The 15,981-nt window shown below is 34.5% G+C and overlaps 3 protein-coding genes across 6 annotated transcripts; all 3 read left to right on the top strand.

Moving 5' to 3' along the window:
* The first annotated feature begins 5,873 nt into the window (after positions 1-5,873).
* On the top strand, positions 5,874-8,113 carry LOC101221738 (putative pentatricopeptide repeat-containing protein At5g59900). Its single transcript, XM_004154011.3, has 2 exons — positions 5,874-6,736; positions 7,533-8,113. The coding sequence occupies exon 1, from the start codon at positions 5,947-5,949 to the stop codon at positions 6,721-6,723; it is 777 nt and encodes a 258-aa protein (XP_004154059.1). The 5' UTR covers positions 5,874-5,946; the 3' UTR covers positions 6,724-6,736; positions 7,533-8,113.
* Positions 8,114-8,482: 369 nt separating this feature from the next.
* Positions 8,483-12,890, top strand: LOC101221505 (protein PLASTID TRANSCRIPTIONALLY ACTIVE 14). 2 transcript variants are annotated; one of them, XM_031890136.1, is made up of 13 exons: positions 8,483-8,659; positions 8,741-8,890; positions 9,011-9,148; positions 9,264-9,389; positions 9,687-9,815; positions 10,165-10,254; positions 10,354-10,504; positions 10,635-10,744; positions 11,569-11,640; positions 11,897-12,002; positions 12,105-12,305; positions 12,470-12,512; positions 12,618-12,890. In XM_031890136.1, exons 1-13 carry the CDS (start codon positions 8,603-8,605, stop codon positions 12,694-12,696), a joined length of 1,452 nt encoding a protein of 483 aa, XP_031745996.1. In that variant the 5' UTR covers positions 8,483-8,602; the 3' UTR covers positions 12,697-12,890. The 2 variants fall into 2 exon arrangements, with proteins under 2 accessions (XP_031745996.1, XP_004154058.1); XM_004154010.3 differs by having other exon boundaries at positions 8,484-8,659; positions 12,108-12,305.
* A 740-nt stretch (positions 12,891-13,630) lies between these two features.
* Positions 13,631-15,966, top strand: LOC101219254 (28S ribosomal protein S33, mitochondrial). 3 transcript variants are annotated; one of them, XM_031890137.1, is made up of 4 exons: positions 13,703-13,787; positions 14,525-14,544; positions 14,776-15,011; positions 15,664-15,937. In XM_031890137.1, exons 1-4 carry the CDS (start codon positions 13,709-13,711, stop codon positions 15,752-15,754), a joined length of 426 nt encoding a protein of 141 aa, XP_031745997.1. In that variant the 5' UTR covers positions 13,703-13,708; the 3' UTR covers positions 15,755-15,937. The 3 variants fall into 3 exon arrangements, with proteins under 3 accessions (XP_004145134.1, XP_031745998.1, XP_031745997.1); XM_004145086.3 differs by lacking the exon at positions 14,525-14,544 and having other exon boundaries at positions 13,631-13,787; positions 15,664-15,966; XM_031890138.1 differs by lacking the exon at positions 14,525-14,544 and having other exon boundaries at positions 13,664-13,787; positions 14,752-15,011; positions 15,664-15,941.
* The last annotated feature ends 15 nt before the right edge of the window (positions 15,967-15,981 follow it).

Below are 15,981 nucleotides of genomic sequence, written 5' to 3' on the forward strand. Positions count from 1 at the left end.
AGTGACCAAATGAAGAATTTGAATTTTTTTAGGATTGTAGACTTCTAGAGGTTGTGATATATCACCCGGGTCAATGTTGTTCAAATCCCCTTGATTTTTGTCATGAATTACACATTTTTTATGGAGGCAATGGTGAAGCTCCCATTTGTACTCAAACTTCAAATAGGAGAGTCCTTGCCACAAATTAGCACATGGGTATTGAGGGAGATTTTCATCTCATTCTAGAGTTGCAGTTCCACTCTTCTCAGAGATCTTCTTGGAAATAAATCATATTCCAGATTATCAGTATTCCATCGATCTTTGATAGAGTTCCATTTTTTTGTTGTGAGAGCATATAGTCTAGGACTGTGTAGGAAAAGAGAACTGTGATCATGGCAAAGACTATGGCAAAAGAAGAGCAATTCATCACTCTTGATTTTTCATTAATTTGAGGAATAAACCATTCAACACCTTTGATGATTGATCTCCAAGGGGCTTTAAGGCTGTTGAATTTACCTTTGGTAGGAATATCACCTATATAAGATTGGTCATATATATTTTGCCAATACAATGCGTTTCTAAAGTGAATCTTTTTCATCTAAAAATCTCCAAAGTTATTTATACAGGAATGTAAAGTTTGTGTCCAAAACACGATTGATGTCGAGACCACCCTTGTCTTTAAGAGAAGTAATGATCGGCGATCTGATGAGGTGAATATTGTTCTTCTCCTTGGAACTTCTCCAGAGGAAGTTTCTCTAAGTTTTCTCAATATTTTTGTAGACAGATATGGGAGCTTTGAAGATCGATGAGTGGTAATTTGAAATGCTTGCAAGAGTAGAGTTAATAAGAGTGATTTTGTCACCCTTGGAGAGGGAGGAGTATTTCCAGTTATTGATTTTCTTGTGCATTTTATCAATAACATCAGCCCAGAAATTTCTTGACGGAGGATTACCCCTTAATGGAACTCCCAAATAGTAAATAGACAGAAACTGTATGGAGATACCCCATTTAGCCGCCACAAAATTGGTTCTTTGGACGTCACAGTTGAAAGAAGAGATGGTAGATTTGCTAAGATTAACGTTGAGGCCCGAGGCAAATTCAAAGAGATGGATGGCATACCTCATATTCTCAATCAATTCTTCATCATCTTCAATAAAGAGTAAAATATCGTTTGCAAATAAAAGATGAGTGAGATTTGATCCCCATTAAATCTAACTCCCCTAATTTTATTTTGCACCTCCAGAAATTTGAGAAGATTACTCAGATAGTCCATGACAAGAACAAAGATGAATGGTGAAATGGGATCCCTTTGCCGAATCCAGTTTCTCCATTTGAGGGAGAAACTTTTTTTCAAAAGCATAAAATCAATGAAATTCCAATTGATTTTATCAAATGTTTTCTCAATGTCAAGCTTCATAACAAACTCTTTAACTTTCTTTGTTTTTCAGAAGTCAACCGCTTCATTTACAATCAAAATGGCATCTGTAATTTGTCTTCCTCTAACAAAAAGGCCATTTGGTTCTCTGGTATCTGGAAGGGTTGTTTTGAGTCTTTCCGCAACGACTTTAGCAATGAGCTTGTACAAGGCTGTTGTGAGACTAATAGGCCTGTAATCGGATGTCATAAAGCATTTCTCCTTCTTTGCAGTAAGGGCAATACAGGTGCTGTTCACAGCTTTGTTTGTGAAAATCTTTGAAAATCTCTAGAATATTTGCTTTAATAAAGTTCCAGGCAACTTTTAAAATTTTCATAGTGAATCCATCGGGTCCAGGGGATTTATTGTTTGAGAATGATTTAAGTGCACTATGCATCTCCTCTTCAGCAACAGGAATGCAAAGGTTTTCTTGAGTCTTCTTTGAAATGGGATTCCAGAGCATAAATTCTCAATGAGCCAAAGATCTCTTCTATTATCAATATAAATGTCTTTAAAGTGACCAAGGCTTTTTCGAACTCCTCATCTATTGTACAAAGAGCCCCAAAGGTTGTAGATATACTAGAGATGAAACTTCTTCTTCGTCTAGTCGAGCAGATCTTATGGAAGAAAGCTGTATTTTCATCCCCCTCTAAATTCCACAATCTTTTGCATTTTTTAGCCCAAATTTGTGCTTCTTTGAGAGCCAATTGGTTTAGGTCTGTTTTGATAGCAGTTATCGCATGATATGGAGTTCAGTAATACTATTTTCTTCTTCCATCTTGTCTATGGAATCAATTTCCTTTATCCATGCCTTCTTTTCCTCTTCATTTGCCTCTATGAGATTTTTGTTCCACTTTCTAATGGTGGATGATACCTGCTTTAGTCTCCTCATGAAAGGAATAACCAGAATGGCCTTCTTGTGCAGTATTGTTATGTTCCACCAACTTTTCAATGTTCTGTTTAAAATTAGTAAATCTAAAGGGAGATGGGCCCCATTTTAAGTTGTTTGATTTAAGAAATCAATGGAAAAATGATCTAAAGTTACTCTAGAAAGAGTTCTTGAAAAGTGAGGCAAAGAAACTTCCCCAATCCAAAGTGTATAGAAATCTGTCAAGTCTTAATTGATATTGTGGGCTGATTTCTGAGATGCGACTAAGTATACTTAGAATTGTTGAGGGGGGATCAATTAGATTGCAGCTGTTTATGAAAGCATTGAATTTTTTCATGTTAAATGTAGCTGAATTTTTTGCTGTGGTCTTCGAGTGCCATCTAACAACATATATTGAAGTCTCCTCCCACAAGCCAATTTGGAAGGCATATTGATTTAAGCTCTTCAAGTTCAACCCAAAAACCATCTCTGTTCCTTTTGCCATTCGGCTCATATATAGCAATGAGCCACCAACTGTAATTATTTAAGTCATTTGGAAAAGAATTTTTAATGGAGACAGAGAAAATTTTCTCAATATGATCATCCCACATGATTAATATACCACATGAATTCCCTAACAGCTTGAACATAATGTCATTTAATACTGATAGAACTCATAAAGATTTATTGATTTTTTTTTTACAGTTTGAAGTTTGGTTTCAGCCAGAATAATCACAAAATCAGGAAGATAACAAAGCAAAATTTTTATTTGAGCACTTTTACTTTTAATTTTGAGGGAGAGTTTAATCCTCTAGTGTTTCCAGCATATAACTTTCATGGGGACCAATTTGCCCCATTTGATACAGACCCATATCAATTGAGTTCAAAACATTGCTTACAATCATATCATTGTTATCACATTCAACGTTAACATTTAAAGCTAGTTTAGCCATATCACAAGTTTCTTCTTTGTCACTAATCATCATGGGGCCAACACTGTCTTTCACTATATCCGATTGAGTTGTTGATGGAGGAAAGTGTATGGGAGAGAAATGTTCTGGGCTTGAGATTACATCGTCTGTGATAGGAAAGAGGGAGCCTAAATCATCTGTAAAATTTATCCCTACCATGTCAAAGACTTCATTATTGATTGTACTTTATTTCCACTATCCTTGCGTGCGTTTTCCTTCATCACTTCAACCAGCTTAATTGGATTCTTAACCCGATAAATTTGCTTTCCTCTTTTCTTCAAGGTAGTTGTAAATTTAGTTATTAGATTCAAAATAATTAAATATATAGCAATATTTTAAAAATTTTGTAAATATAGTAAAATTTGTCAAATTCTATCAATGATAGAAGTCTATCACCAATAGACCATGTTGTAAATATTGATCTATCTATGAGTGATACAAGTTTATCGGCGATAATTTTGCTACATTTGCAATTTTTTTAAAATGTTGTTATATCCTTAATTATTATTTCTAAAATAATTATCCATTCCAATTACTCTTTTCTTCAAGTTGTTTGGGCTTGTCGGATGATCTTTTTGGAGATTCTCCTCGGGGCTTTTAATTCTGATGGGCTTGAGAGAGACACACTTCTTGGGTCAAAGAAATAAATTTTGTTTTTTGGGATGGTGTTAATGTGACTTTCTTCTCTCGGGCTTCTAATTTCTTTAGTGTTTCTTAAGATCGTGACTAAAGTTAAGTTAGAAATGTAAAATTTTGAAATATCCATCGTGTTTAAGTTTATTAATAGTATGTTATCTTTATTTACTTTTAAGCCTCAAATTATTGTATTGCTTTTCTTCTAAGGTTTTCTTTTATTTTTTAAATTATTGTATTGTTTTTCTTATAAGGATTTCTTTTATTTTTTATTATTTGGATCAGTGTATTAGAAACACCACCTTGACTTGGTCAATAAGTTTATCACGGGCACTTGCAAAAAAAAAAAAGTGAAACAAGTTATAAAAGTTAAATTCATAGAAATAACAAAAACAAAATCCAACTCATCTATAAAGTTAATATACATTTGACACTTCTTGATGACCTTTAAATCTTGATACACTTGAGGCACTATGATATACTCTTTGATGTACTCAATACATCTCTGATACACTTCATACTTCTGGTTATATTTGATTTTTTCTTAATACACTTAATATTCTTTAGGTCTTGATATTCTTAAAGGCTTCACCGATGAGTTTGATACACTTGATGCACTGCTAATAAACTTGTTATGATTCATTGGTACACTCAACAAATTTTATACTATTGACACACGTGATATATTTGATACACTTGAAGTACTACAAATACACTTAGTATTTTTCACTTATACACTGTAAGATCAAGCATCTCAAAATCAAATTGACACCAAATTCGAATTAATCAAATTAACTCAAAATCTAAATAATTAACCTTGACATAAATGTTGCTTAAATTCTCCATAATTATTTTGTCTTGAATGAAAAATATGACTCTCCCTCATTTTTCTTTTCTGACCTCCACAAATTTATTCTTTCCCTCACAAAATTTATTCTTTCCATGTTTGTAGCTTATTCACATTTGTGTAAAAATATTAATTATCTGTTTATCAATAAAATTATCACAAATATCATTCTCTTTTGATCGTGTGTTTAGTTTATTCATGGTATTAGAGCAACTGCTATTCTAGTAGAAAAAACTCTCACAATCCCATCTTTCCATCTGTCAACTAGTCTCATTTCAATCAAACTCAACACTCAAAATTAGCAAGTGCTACCATATATTTCTCATGCGTCCAAACATATAACAAAATCATATTTAAGGAGTGAACGGAACCAAAGATTACATAGAAATAAATTCAAGTTCGGATGAATTCATAGAAATAAATGGAGAATCTAAGAAACTTAAAGCTAGAAAAGACTCTCATCCATATGTCGGACAATGAAGAGTTATTCGAGATTAAAAAGTGGATTAAAGAATTAGTGTTTTCGTTATGGAAGGCATTCTATCTAAATAGGATACTTAACAAATAATAAATATTTGATGAATCAAGGAGGCGAAGTGAGTTTTAAGATCTTCAGTATGAAAGAGAAGAGTGAGAGAGATAAGAAAGAAGAAGGCAAGGAAGAAAAGGAATCAATCGCTCAAGAGGCGCAAAGCGACCACCTAAGGAATCAGACAGTGTTAGAATTCCTAGATGAGGAGGTAAATAGGGAGAAAATAGGTGGAAGTCCTTTGGATTTCCGAATGAATGCGGCTAGCAGCAAAAAGAAGGTACGGCACCGCGACGCTCAATGCTATGCCTGCGCCAGACATCTGCTTCAAGTTCGGAGTGTCACGGCACCCAAGAGCAACGTCGTGACGCTTGGCCAATTATGCAAAGACAAAGGCATTTTGCCTTTTCGGCGTCGTGGCATCGAAGCTTCATAGTGTCAACTTCATATTTTTGCTCACTATTGCCTTGGTTTGACGCTGTTTGACTCCAAAATATACATATTATTGTTTTAAACACTTCCACAATACTTTTTAACGGTTTAAAATTGGACATATTAGAATCAATTTAATTGACGAAATTTGTGATTTAACCATTTTTCAATAATAAAATCAAGGAGTGGTTTGATTTGGGAAAAAATATATAAGGAGCAGAGTCTTTGAATGAGACTTTGCAAGGAGCAGAGTCGAGTTGAGTCTGAGAGGAAATGAAGAGAATACGGCAACAGCTTCTTACCCTACAACGTCTTCCACTCTCACCAGAGCTCCTCCGCTTTCAAATTCCCGCCATTCTTTCTCCATTTTCTTCTTCTTCCTCCTTCATTTCCGATTCTCCATCAGCTTCCATAGCCACCAAACCCAATACCACTCTGACCCACGACGAGCTCACAAGGATCAATCTCCTTCTTCCTCGTCTCTGTCTCCACAACCACCTTTCTACTGCTATCTCTCTTCTCCACGCCACTCTCCTCACCAATCCTTCACTTCACTCTCTTTCCCTTTCAGTTCTCTCCCACTCACTTGCTTCCCAGTCCGATTTTGCCCTCACAATGTCCCTCCTCACTCGTCTTAAGCACCATCCCAATGCCCTTCTCTATTCAACCCCTATCGTCACTATGCTTATTTCCTCTTATTGCAAACGCCGGAAATCCAAGGAGGCGTTGAAGCTTTTCCATTGGATGCTGAGACCGGGGTCGCCATGTAAGCCGGAAGAGAGGGTTTATAAAACCCTAATTGCGGGACTTTATAGGAAGGGTATGACATTTGATGCTTTGAAGGTTCTCAGGAATATGATTGATTCGAATTTGGTTCCGGATTGCGATTTGAGAAATTGGGTTTTTAGGTCTTTGCTGAAAGAAGCGATGATCCCCGAAGCCATGGAGTTTAATGATGCTTTGAATTTCGTTGGCGATCAGAATACAATTGACCATCTTCGAAGGGTGTCGGAATTGTTGAATCGTATCATCACCAATTGGATAGACTAGAGAAGATCTTCTGGTAAGCCATTTGCTCTCTGTCATTCTATTAATTTTTCACCATCTCTAGACTCTAATTTTGACGATATTTAGAATATAGCGGATGATTGAGTCAAGCAATTTGTTGATCATAAGCAGACAGACCTTACAATGCATTTATAAGGATTCAGCAACTTTATCACGGGATAGTCTACTGCATGATCTATTAAAGTGCATATAAAATTGGGAAGCTTGGTATCAATTATCTGATTGGTAATATTGAATTCTTTTTACTTCTTTGTATTGTGTTGTATAGTTAATTAGCAGAGTAGTTTTGTGACATTTGCTGCCATTTCATTTCAAAAGCTAGACCACATAAAGTAATTCCACACAAAAGGATTAGCATTTAAGCTAGTTAAACTATAAGCTAAAAATAAAGGGCAAGCTTCTAAACCATGTCATTCTCCCTCAACAAAGTGTAATTTCTGCATCCTTCTTGCAACTTGAATTGATATAATTGAAAGCTTAAAGCTTAGATAGCATGTAGCTAGAAGGAGAAGAGAAAGAAGAATAACAAAAACAGATATTATGGATTGTTTATGTTTAAGTGAGCATGGATAAGACAGGTTAAAGTTGATGGATTATGATAAATTTGATAGATAAGTAGTGACATTTTCTCTTGTTCAGCTTCAACAAATTTTCAAGTTTACAATGGAGGGAAAATATTTCATAACTCATCAACTTATGCGTATAACATGATTAGCGATTCAATAGCTTTTAAATTTTAGTTACTTTTCTTATATAGCTGGGTGCTAATCTAAGAGTTCAAAATCTTGCAGTATCAGGTTCCTTTCCTGGAGAAGGAAGAGAAACTTGGTCGTTACCGGTGTATTCAATTTCCAGGGAGAGGAAAGGCAGTGATGCAGGACCCCATAGTTTTCACAAATCTTCAAAGTAGAAAGGCTTGAGCATCAAGTTCACATCAAATGTTACAAACTGGGATAAACAGCTGCAGAAATTGAGGGTATAATGTAACATAATGGTGGTTAAATGTCCCTGCAACCCAAGTGGAGGTTAACTACATAATTTTTTCTCTGTTTAGTATCATCATTTTGGACATGGGGTTTCAATAGAATCTTCGCAAAGTTCTCTCAGTTGGTGGTGGGTACTAAGCATTACCTAATTCAAACTCGTTAAGACACAAGTAGGTGGGCGTTCCAACTTGAAGTCTCACTCGTTCGAGTTTAGGGAAGAAAAACATCAAACTCCAGTCAAAAGTTTGAATGTACTCGTCAGCAATTTTGAACTTGATAAAAAACACTGTCTTGTTTTATTTTTAATGTGAATATTGTATCGGTTAACTTCGAGACATTTTTATGTTCCGTATGAAATTTAAATTCGAATACATATTTCAATCATATTTCTAATTATTAACTTATTTCAATCTGATAAACTAAACAACTTAACATCCATTATCAAAACCATTTTTTACATTTGAAGAGAGAAAATTATATATAGAAAGAGGTGTTGAATATTACAAAAAAGAAAGGAAAATTAATCACATAAGTCTTGATTTTAAGCCCTCGTCGAGTACTTGAGTGTTAAAAATCGGAAGATAGGATCGTTATCGAATTTAGATTTGTTGCACACATATTAGAGAAAGAAATTACATAAATTAAATAAATAACTATTGAAAACTTATCTTTGAAGTAAACTAAGTATTGAAAATTTATGTTTGAAATGAATAACTATTGAAATTTATGTTCAGAAACATATTTAAACAGATTGTGAAGTGAAACATTAGATTACACTGTGCCGTTCTTTGAAAAATGAGAGGGAACACGAAAGCAGAGAGGTGAAGTGGATAACGTTTTGCTCTGCTCTGCACTTGATCGGAACGGTACCTAAAATGGCGAATTCCATCTCCTTCCATCAACCCACTCACCGCTTCATTTCCTGCCCACAGGTTCTTTCTTCCTTTCTCCCCATCTCAATAAACCTTCCTCCTTCCTCTCTCATCTTTTCTTTTTCTCTATTTTGAATACAGGTCAAGGATTTCCGGTCTTTTCCGTCACCAAGATTCACCAACAATTCTTCCATTTCCCCTAAAGCCAGACTCCGGCCGATTAAAGCTGCAACTGGAATCCCTGCATTTCCTCTTCTTCAACCTCCCAAAGCGGACGAATCTCCTTCTGAGGTGAAATTCCTCTACACCCACCATTTATTTTTCGTCTTCCACGAATGATTTTGTACAATGCTTTGACATCCTCTTGCGTTGGGTTAATTTTGAATCTTAATGACTATTGAACTTCCGTAGTTGGAACCAGCAGACCCTGATTTCTATAAGATAGGATATGTTAGAAGTATGCGAGCTTATGGAATTGAATTCAAAGAAGGACCTGATGGATTTGGTGTTTATGCTTCCAAAGATGTTGAACCTCTTCGTCGTGCTAGGGTCAGTTTTATGCATTCCTTCTAAAGTTCTCAGTTCTGCTCAAATACATGGAGTATAACATGCTACTTGGTTGTGATAACTAAGAATGGTGTTTTCTTTATGTATTGCTTCACAGGTAATCATGGAAATTCCTTTAGAATTAATGTTAACCATAAGCCAGAAACTCCCGTGGATGTTTTTCCCCGATATAATTCCACTGGGTCATCCAATATTTGATATTATTAACTCGACAAATCCAGAGGTAAACCAATTTTACATAAGATTGAAGATAATATTTCTTAGCTAAGCTTTGCTTTTGCTTTTGATTTTGTTATTTTAACTGAAATATTCATTTTATTATTTTATTTTGGTTTAGCTGATTTGATCAATGTCTCTAGCTTAGCTCCTACCTGGTTCCCTGATATTTTATCCTATTCAGTTTGAATAAGTTTCCAGTTATCATTTAGCATATTATTTAGATGATTATTTGTTATTAGTTTTATTGATTCTGTTCTTTTGTTTAAAAATGACTCATATAAGGCATATCTTCTGATGGCAGACAGATTGGGATTTAAGGTTAGCGTGTCTTCTGTTGTATGCATTTGATCGAGATGACAACTTTTGGCAGCTCTATGGTGATTTTCTACCAAGTATTGACGAATGTACAAGCTTGCTTCTAGCCTCTGAGGTATAAATAAACAGTGAAATTATTCTACTGATGATTATGTGATGAAAATATCTTTTGTGCCAACTATGGAGAATGGAGATATAATACAATTTAATGAATCAACCTATGGTTCATTTCAAGTAAAAGAAAGTAGGAAGCGTTGGAATGCAACTTAATTAGAGTACTAATGAAGTATATTGGAATTTTTGTTCTCCAGTGGTTGCTCCAAATACTTGTTTTATTTTTAAAGATTCTGTTATTTCTTATTTTAAAGTCAATTATTCGTTTCCTTTGGTCAATCCATTTCTTATTAGTTTCACGGTTCTTTAATGATTAACTTGCATTACATAAAATCTCTAATGCATTTTAGGAAGAACTTTTGGAGCTGCAGGATCAAAATCTTGCTTCAACCATCAGAGATCAGCAACGTCGTGCTTTAGAGTTCTGGGAAAGGAACTGGGTAAATGTTCTCGGTTACATGAATGTAGTGTGCTTTTTATTTTCCATTATACTAATGTGCCCGCTGCTCTTTTATGGCCTTGTTTCTTTTATACTACAGCATAGTGGTGTACCTCTTAAAATTAAGAGGCTTGCTCGAGATCCTAAAAGATTCATTTGGGCTCTGAGTATAGCACAATCGCGATGCATAAACATGGAAACAAGAATTGGAGCCCTAGTACAAAATGCAAATATGCTAATTCCTTATGCTGGTAAACTTTCTGCTGAGTATTATGTATTAGGATTTAAAAGCTAAGATGCCTCAGAATGCATCACAGGATTAGTTTGTTATGTTAATTTTTTTATGTCATAAAATGTGTAATTTTTAACCATGTTATGCAGATATGCTGAACCATTCTTTTCAACCCAATTGCTTTTTTCACTGGCGTTTTAAGGATCGGATGCTTGAGGTGATGATAAATGCTGGGCAGCAGATCAAAAAAGGGCAAGAGGTTTTTCATTGTCTTATTATATTCAAATTTAGCAATGTCCCTGCACAACTAAAACGATTTTTTTCTTGGAAATCTTATATGAAAGGATATTGGTTGTGTCATTGCAAGAAGTTCATTGATTAGAGGAAAATTTACAATCCAGCATTTAACACTCAAAGGGAACATAAAAAACTGTGTAGTGTGGCAGCTTATAGTTTTATCAACTGGAGGTGGTGTGCTATACTTCCTTCCAAAAGCTACAAAAATTTGTGTTTCCCTTTGAAAATTCTATTGTTCTTCGTATCAAAGTTTACCAAAAGATATCTCTAGTAACAGTTTTCCAAAGAGTCTTAGTTTTTCCTATAGGCCACCATCCCAAAAAGACCAAATTTAGTTCTGCATGCAGACAGCTAAACTTATTGCATAATTTGACCAACTCTCCACATCCAAAGAACAGGAAAAATAAAAGATGGTTGATGGTTTTACTCTTCCTAATGTTCATACATACTTGTGAAAGGGGGATGATATGAGAATTTTTCTTTTGGGCTTTGTCTTGGTTGTTCATGCTTTTGTAAGCAAGAGACGAAAGGAATCACTCTTTTTGGGATTTTAAGTTGACATTGTCTATTTTCTTGAAGTATCAATTTGTGTTACTTATAAAAGATATTTTGGCCCAAGTAAATAAAACCTGATACAATTTGCAACTTCATCTTGCCAGAACTATACAATAAACCTATTAACATTAACATTTAATGCTAGAAGCCTAGAACTCAATTTTCGTGATAATTGCTTCTGTGCCTACCTGTAAATGTAATAGTCTACACTATCTCTTGTTTAACTCGCAGATGACCGTTAATTACATGAATGGGCAACAGAACAACATGTTTCTGCAGAGATATGGTTTTTCATCTCCTGTGGTAATTTGATCTCAAGCACTTTCTAAATATAATTGAGTTAATGATGCAATTTATTTCAAGTCATGTGCAGAAGAAGATTGTGTTCCCTAGAAAATAGTGTGTTTACTGCTTAAGTAGCGCTCTGAATAAAAACACGTGTGCTAGATCTATTTCATTGCAAGTTTGAAATTTTCATTCAATTTCGTACTCTATCATCATTGACATGGATTTGGTATTTGTAGCGTATGGTTTTAACATCTAACTTGGGAAACTGCAGAACCCTTGGGATATGATCGAGTTCTCCAGCAATGCATGTATTCACCTAGATTCATTCTTATCTGTTTTCAATATAGCTGGGCTTCCTGAAAATTACTACTACAACGGTATGGTTGATGAGAATTTTCTTTTTGTTTATCTCTTTTATAAGGGGAAAAGGCTATTAGTAATTAAACAAAGTACTGAACAAACTGACAAAATAACGATAGCAGGTCGCTTATCTAGCAAGGAAGATACATTTGTTGACGGAGCAGTAATTGCAGCGGCAAGATCTCTGCCTTCATGGTCCGATGGGGATATCCCGCCAAGCCCAAGCAGGGAGAGGAAAGCAGTTAAAGAGCTACAAGAAGAGTGCCAACGGATGCTCGCAGCATTTCCGACCACATCAGATAAAGACCAAAAAATGCTAGGTACGCCCTGCAGTCCTTGCCTTTCCCATAGTTAAAGGCCTCTCTAGTGAACGGCCAAAAACCCAAACTGACTTGACTTCTAAAACCATTGGAAATAAAATCTCAAGATCTTATATTCGAAGATATTAATACCTTGTTGTGTTGCTGCTGGAAACAACTAACAGATTCAATGTCACAAGCTACCAGGACGCTAGAAGCCTCGATCAAGTACACATTATCTTCTTTCTTCTTAAGCTAATTATCGATTCTAACAATGATTCGTCAGGGTCCCATTTGTTTTGTGGCTAACAATGGAGCTCTTACCCCCTGCAGATATAGATTGCATCGAAAGTTGTTCATAGAGAAAGTCATCAAGGCATTGGATGTTTATCAAGAGCGGATACTCTTCTAGTTTTGAAAATTTTCTATTGCAATTTGATGTTAGGAGATATTATTGGTAGCTGCATGAAATTGTGTTCAGTTCATGTAAAGATTTTGCTGTAGCTTAAGTAAATTCACTTAATAGTCATAGATGTTTTATTAATTGTAGCATCAATTCGAAGAAAATTTTTATATATATTACGCATGCGTCAAAGCGTTTATTTATTTATTTATTTATTTATATATTACATGTGAGCTCACACTTTCTTTTTTTTCTTATTAAAGTCACTTTTCTTATGTTGAGTCAATTTTTTTATTAAATTCAATTCTTATTTTGAGTTAATTTTAAGATATCAAAATATCATAATTTATGAATAACTTCATAACTTTCTCGGTGTATATATATATGTATATATGTTTGTTTATATTACTTATAACTTTTATCTAAACAAATTAATCATTTTCCTGTATTTCAAAATATCTAAAAAAAATATATTCAATGGAGTAGTAGGATTAAGTTAATAAAATACAATAAATTTCTCATACTAATGATATAAATAAGTTTCGTAGTTAGGTTTTCTAAATTTAATTTGCAATCAAATCACAATTTTCATTTCTAAGCTTTAAATTATTTCATGATTCTTGTATTTTTTTTTTCATAAACATTAAAAAAATTATTCATTTACCAATTAGCCTGGTTGATGTTTAGTGAATTCTTATGAAAATTATCTTGCTTATAAAGGAAATTATACCAACATAACAATTAGTTTAAAAGTATTTACTATTTAGCATAAACATGCACATTCTGTGTATCAATGATTCAAGCCCATTATATTAGGAAACAGAAAGTTTATCCTTAATTAACTTTATCATATTTATAATTTTTTAAAAATATTACCATATACTTCACAGACGATGGCGTTGCATTTTTTTCAAATAAAAATTGTTGGGTTCGGTTTAGACAAACCTAAGAAAACCAAACCAAACCAAGATTTACTGAAGAAAGGGGTTTTAAGAAAAAATATCGACTCTATCCTCCGCTTATGATCTCTGGACGGCGGCGGCGATTACCTCCCCCTCCGATCTTGTTAGTTTCAAACTTTCAGTTTCTCTCTGTCACTGGTATGTATTTCATTTACTATTGTTTCTATTCCATATTTTCTTCAAGTAAACGAAATGAAAACAAGTCAACCTAAACCTCTTCCTTCGCTCACTTCCGCATTCTCAATCTTCTGCCGTTGCAGCTCCCAAATCCGACCAATTTTGGATGGGGTTCTAATTTTTTTTTAATCAAAACAAGATTTCAAATCATTTTGGTCTTATTCGATATTGAACTATTTCTAAAATAGGGTCCCTCAAGGATTCGAAGATGAATTTGAGGGATTCGGCATTGTGATGTGAATTACTGCTCAGTGAATTTTGCTTCTTGACTAAGCTTTGCACTTGTGAAAACCTGCATATACATCTAATTTACGTTCTATTCTTGTTATAGTGATAATTATCGCATGTCAGGTTTATTTCTTATTTCTAGGATTATCTCTAGTAAGAACAGATTTGTGGGCTTGAAGCAGTCATTTTAATTTTTTTGCAAATTCTTATTGGTAATGGGAATACTTTGGCTTCAATTCTTGTTCTATTCTCGTAAGCTTCTTACAATTACCAACTATTAATTATCATACTGTGTGTAGAGCAATTGAGAATGACCGGTTTTGATATGGATGCACTCTCAAGGAGTGTGAAGTGTTTGGTTTATGAGCTTTTAAGTTTCATTGTCGATCGAGTCCAATTTTCATATGATTCTTCATTGAATTGTTTCATATTTCTGGATACTTTATACTTACAGGAAATTATTATTGCAGGTGAGACTTTCTATTTGAAGGTTGAACAAAAGGCTCATTTACATTCTTTCTCCTTGAAAATCGTTTGTTTGTTATTAAAAAAAAAAAAGCTCATTCACATTCTTGGTTATCTTTATCTGATGAAGTAGTTTCTGTAAATTTGGTGTTGGAAAGTATTAATTCATCAGCTGAAGCTTCTAATGAACGACATGTTTTTGCATTATTTTCTTTGAAATTAAAATCCTCAGGTGCTTCTTTGTTGATATACGTAGGGAAAGCCAGAAGAGAGAATGGCTACAAATAGCCTGAAGAGTATGATTGCCGCAGCAGTCAATAAGGGAGTGACAGAAGCAAGGGCAAGGATATTTGGTCACATACTTAACCCAACAGGTCAACGATCTACCCACAAGCTTCTGCGCAAAAAACTCATTGGTGACAAAGTATCCCAGTGGTATCCATATGACATCAAGAAGGATGATCCTCTTGTCATGGCTCGCCTAGAACAAGAGTATGCTCTCTTTCTATTTCTGACTCTGCCATGCGCTAGACATATCATTTGAATAAATTTCTTGTGCATCAGCTGTTGATTTTCTCCGTCAATATACTGAGTGATATTAGGACAAGCAGTGATTTGTAGAAAGGCCATATTTGTCCATGCATGAGTGTTCTTGCATGTTCTGAAATTACCAATTTAACACTCTAGAAACGTTGGCTTCATGTGGGAAATGGGAACTTGAGATATATACATACTACTGTCTACTAGTGAATTTTCTAGTTAGCAAAAGTAGGTTTCAATCAGCAGTGCATTGTTTAAAAAACCAAATCTGGGGTGTGGATTGAGACTTCCAAGCTTAAGGGAAATGTGCTTCTTTACCTTAATATCAGGATCTTAATGTTGTTTGGAGAAGGAAATCAACATGACGGAGCAGTTCAGTAACTGAGTTTCAAATGTTTCTAGAGACATATTACATTCTCTAACAAGCACAAAACTCATCTGGGTTTTTAGTTGCATATCGATTACCAAAGCTTTTAAACATTATGAGCCGGTGTTTAATTTTATGTCTTTTCATTCAATTTTCTTCTGTTTTTGCCCCGCATTTTTATCTTTCTGTGCATAGATTTGTCCCAATATTCTGATTATCTTCCATCTACTTTGCTAGGCGCTTGTCCAAGCTTGAAATGCTAAAGCGTCGTGGTAAGGGACCACCTAAGAAGGGCCAAGGCAGGCGTGCGGCCAAGCGCAACAAGTAGAGTCAATGACAGTGGACTTGTTCCTGTCAGTTATTTTTGTTGTTTTTTCTTAACAAAGTTTAGGTTATGGGCCAGTTTCCTCACGGTTGTAATGACTTCTATTCATCATTATGATCAATGTTTTCAACAAATGTATTTGGTTCCAGCAAATTAATACGTACTATACATGGAAAATTCCAGAAATAAATCGCATAAAACACGTAATCTGTGAATGAAAAGCATTACTA

Source organism: Cucumis sativus, chromosome 1 (assembly GCF_000004075.3).
Source record: "Cucumis sativus cultivar 9930 chromosome 1, Cucumber_9930_V3, whole genome shotgun sequence".
In the NCBI taxonomy this organism is placed as follows: domain Eukaryota; kingdom Viridiplantae; phylum Streptophyta; class Magnoliopsida; order Cucurbitales; family Cucurbitaceae; genus Cucumis; species Cucumis sativus.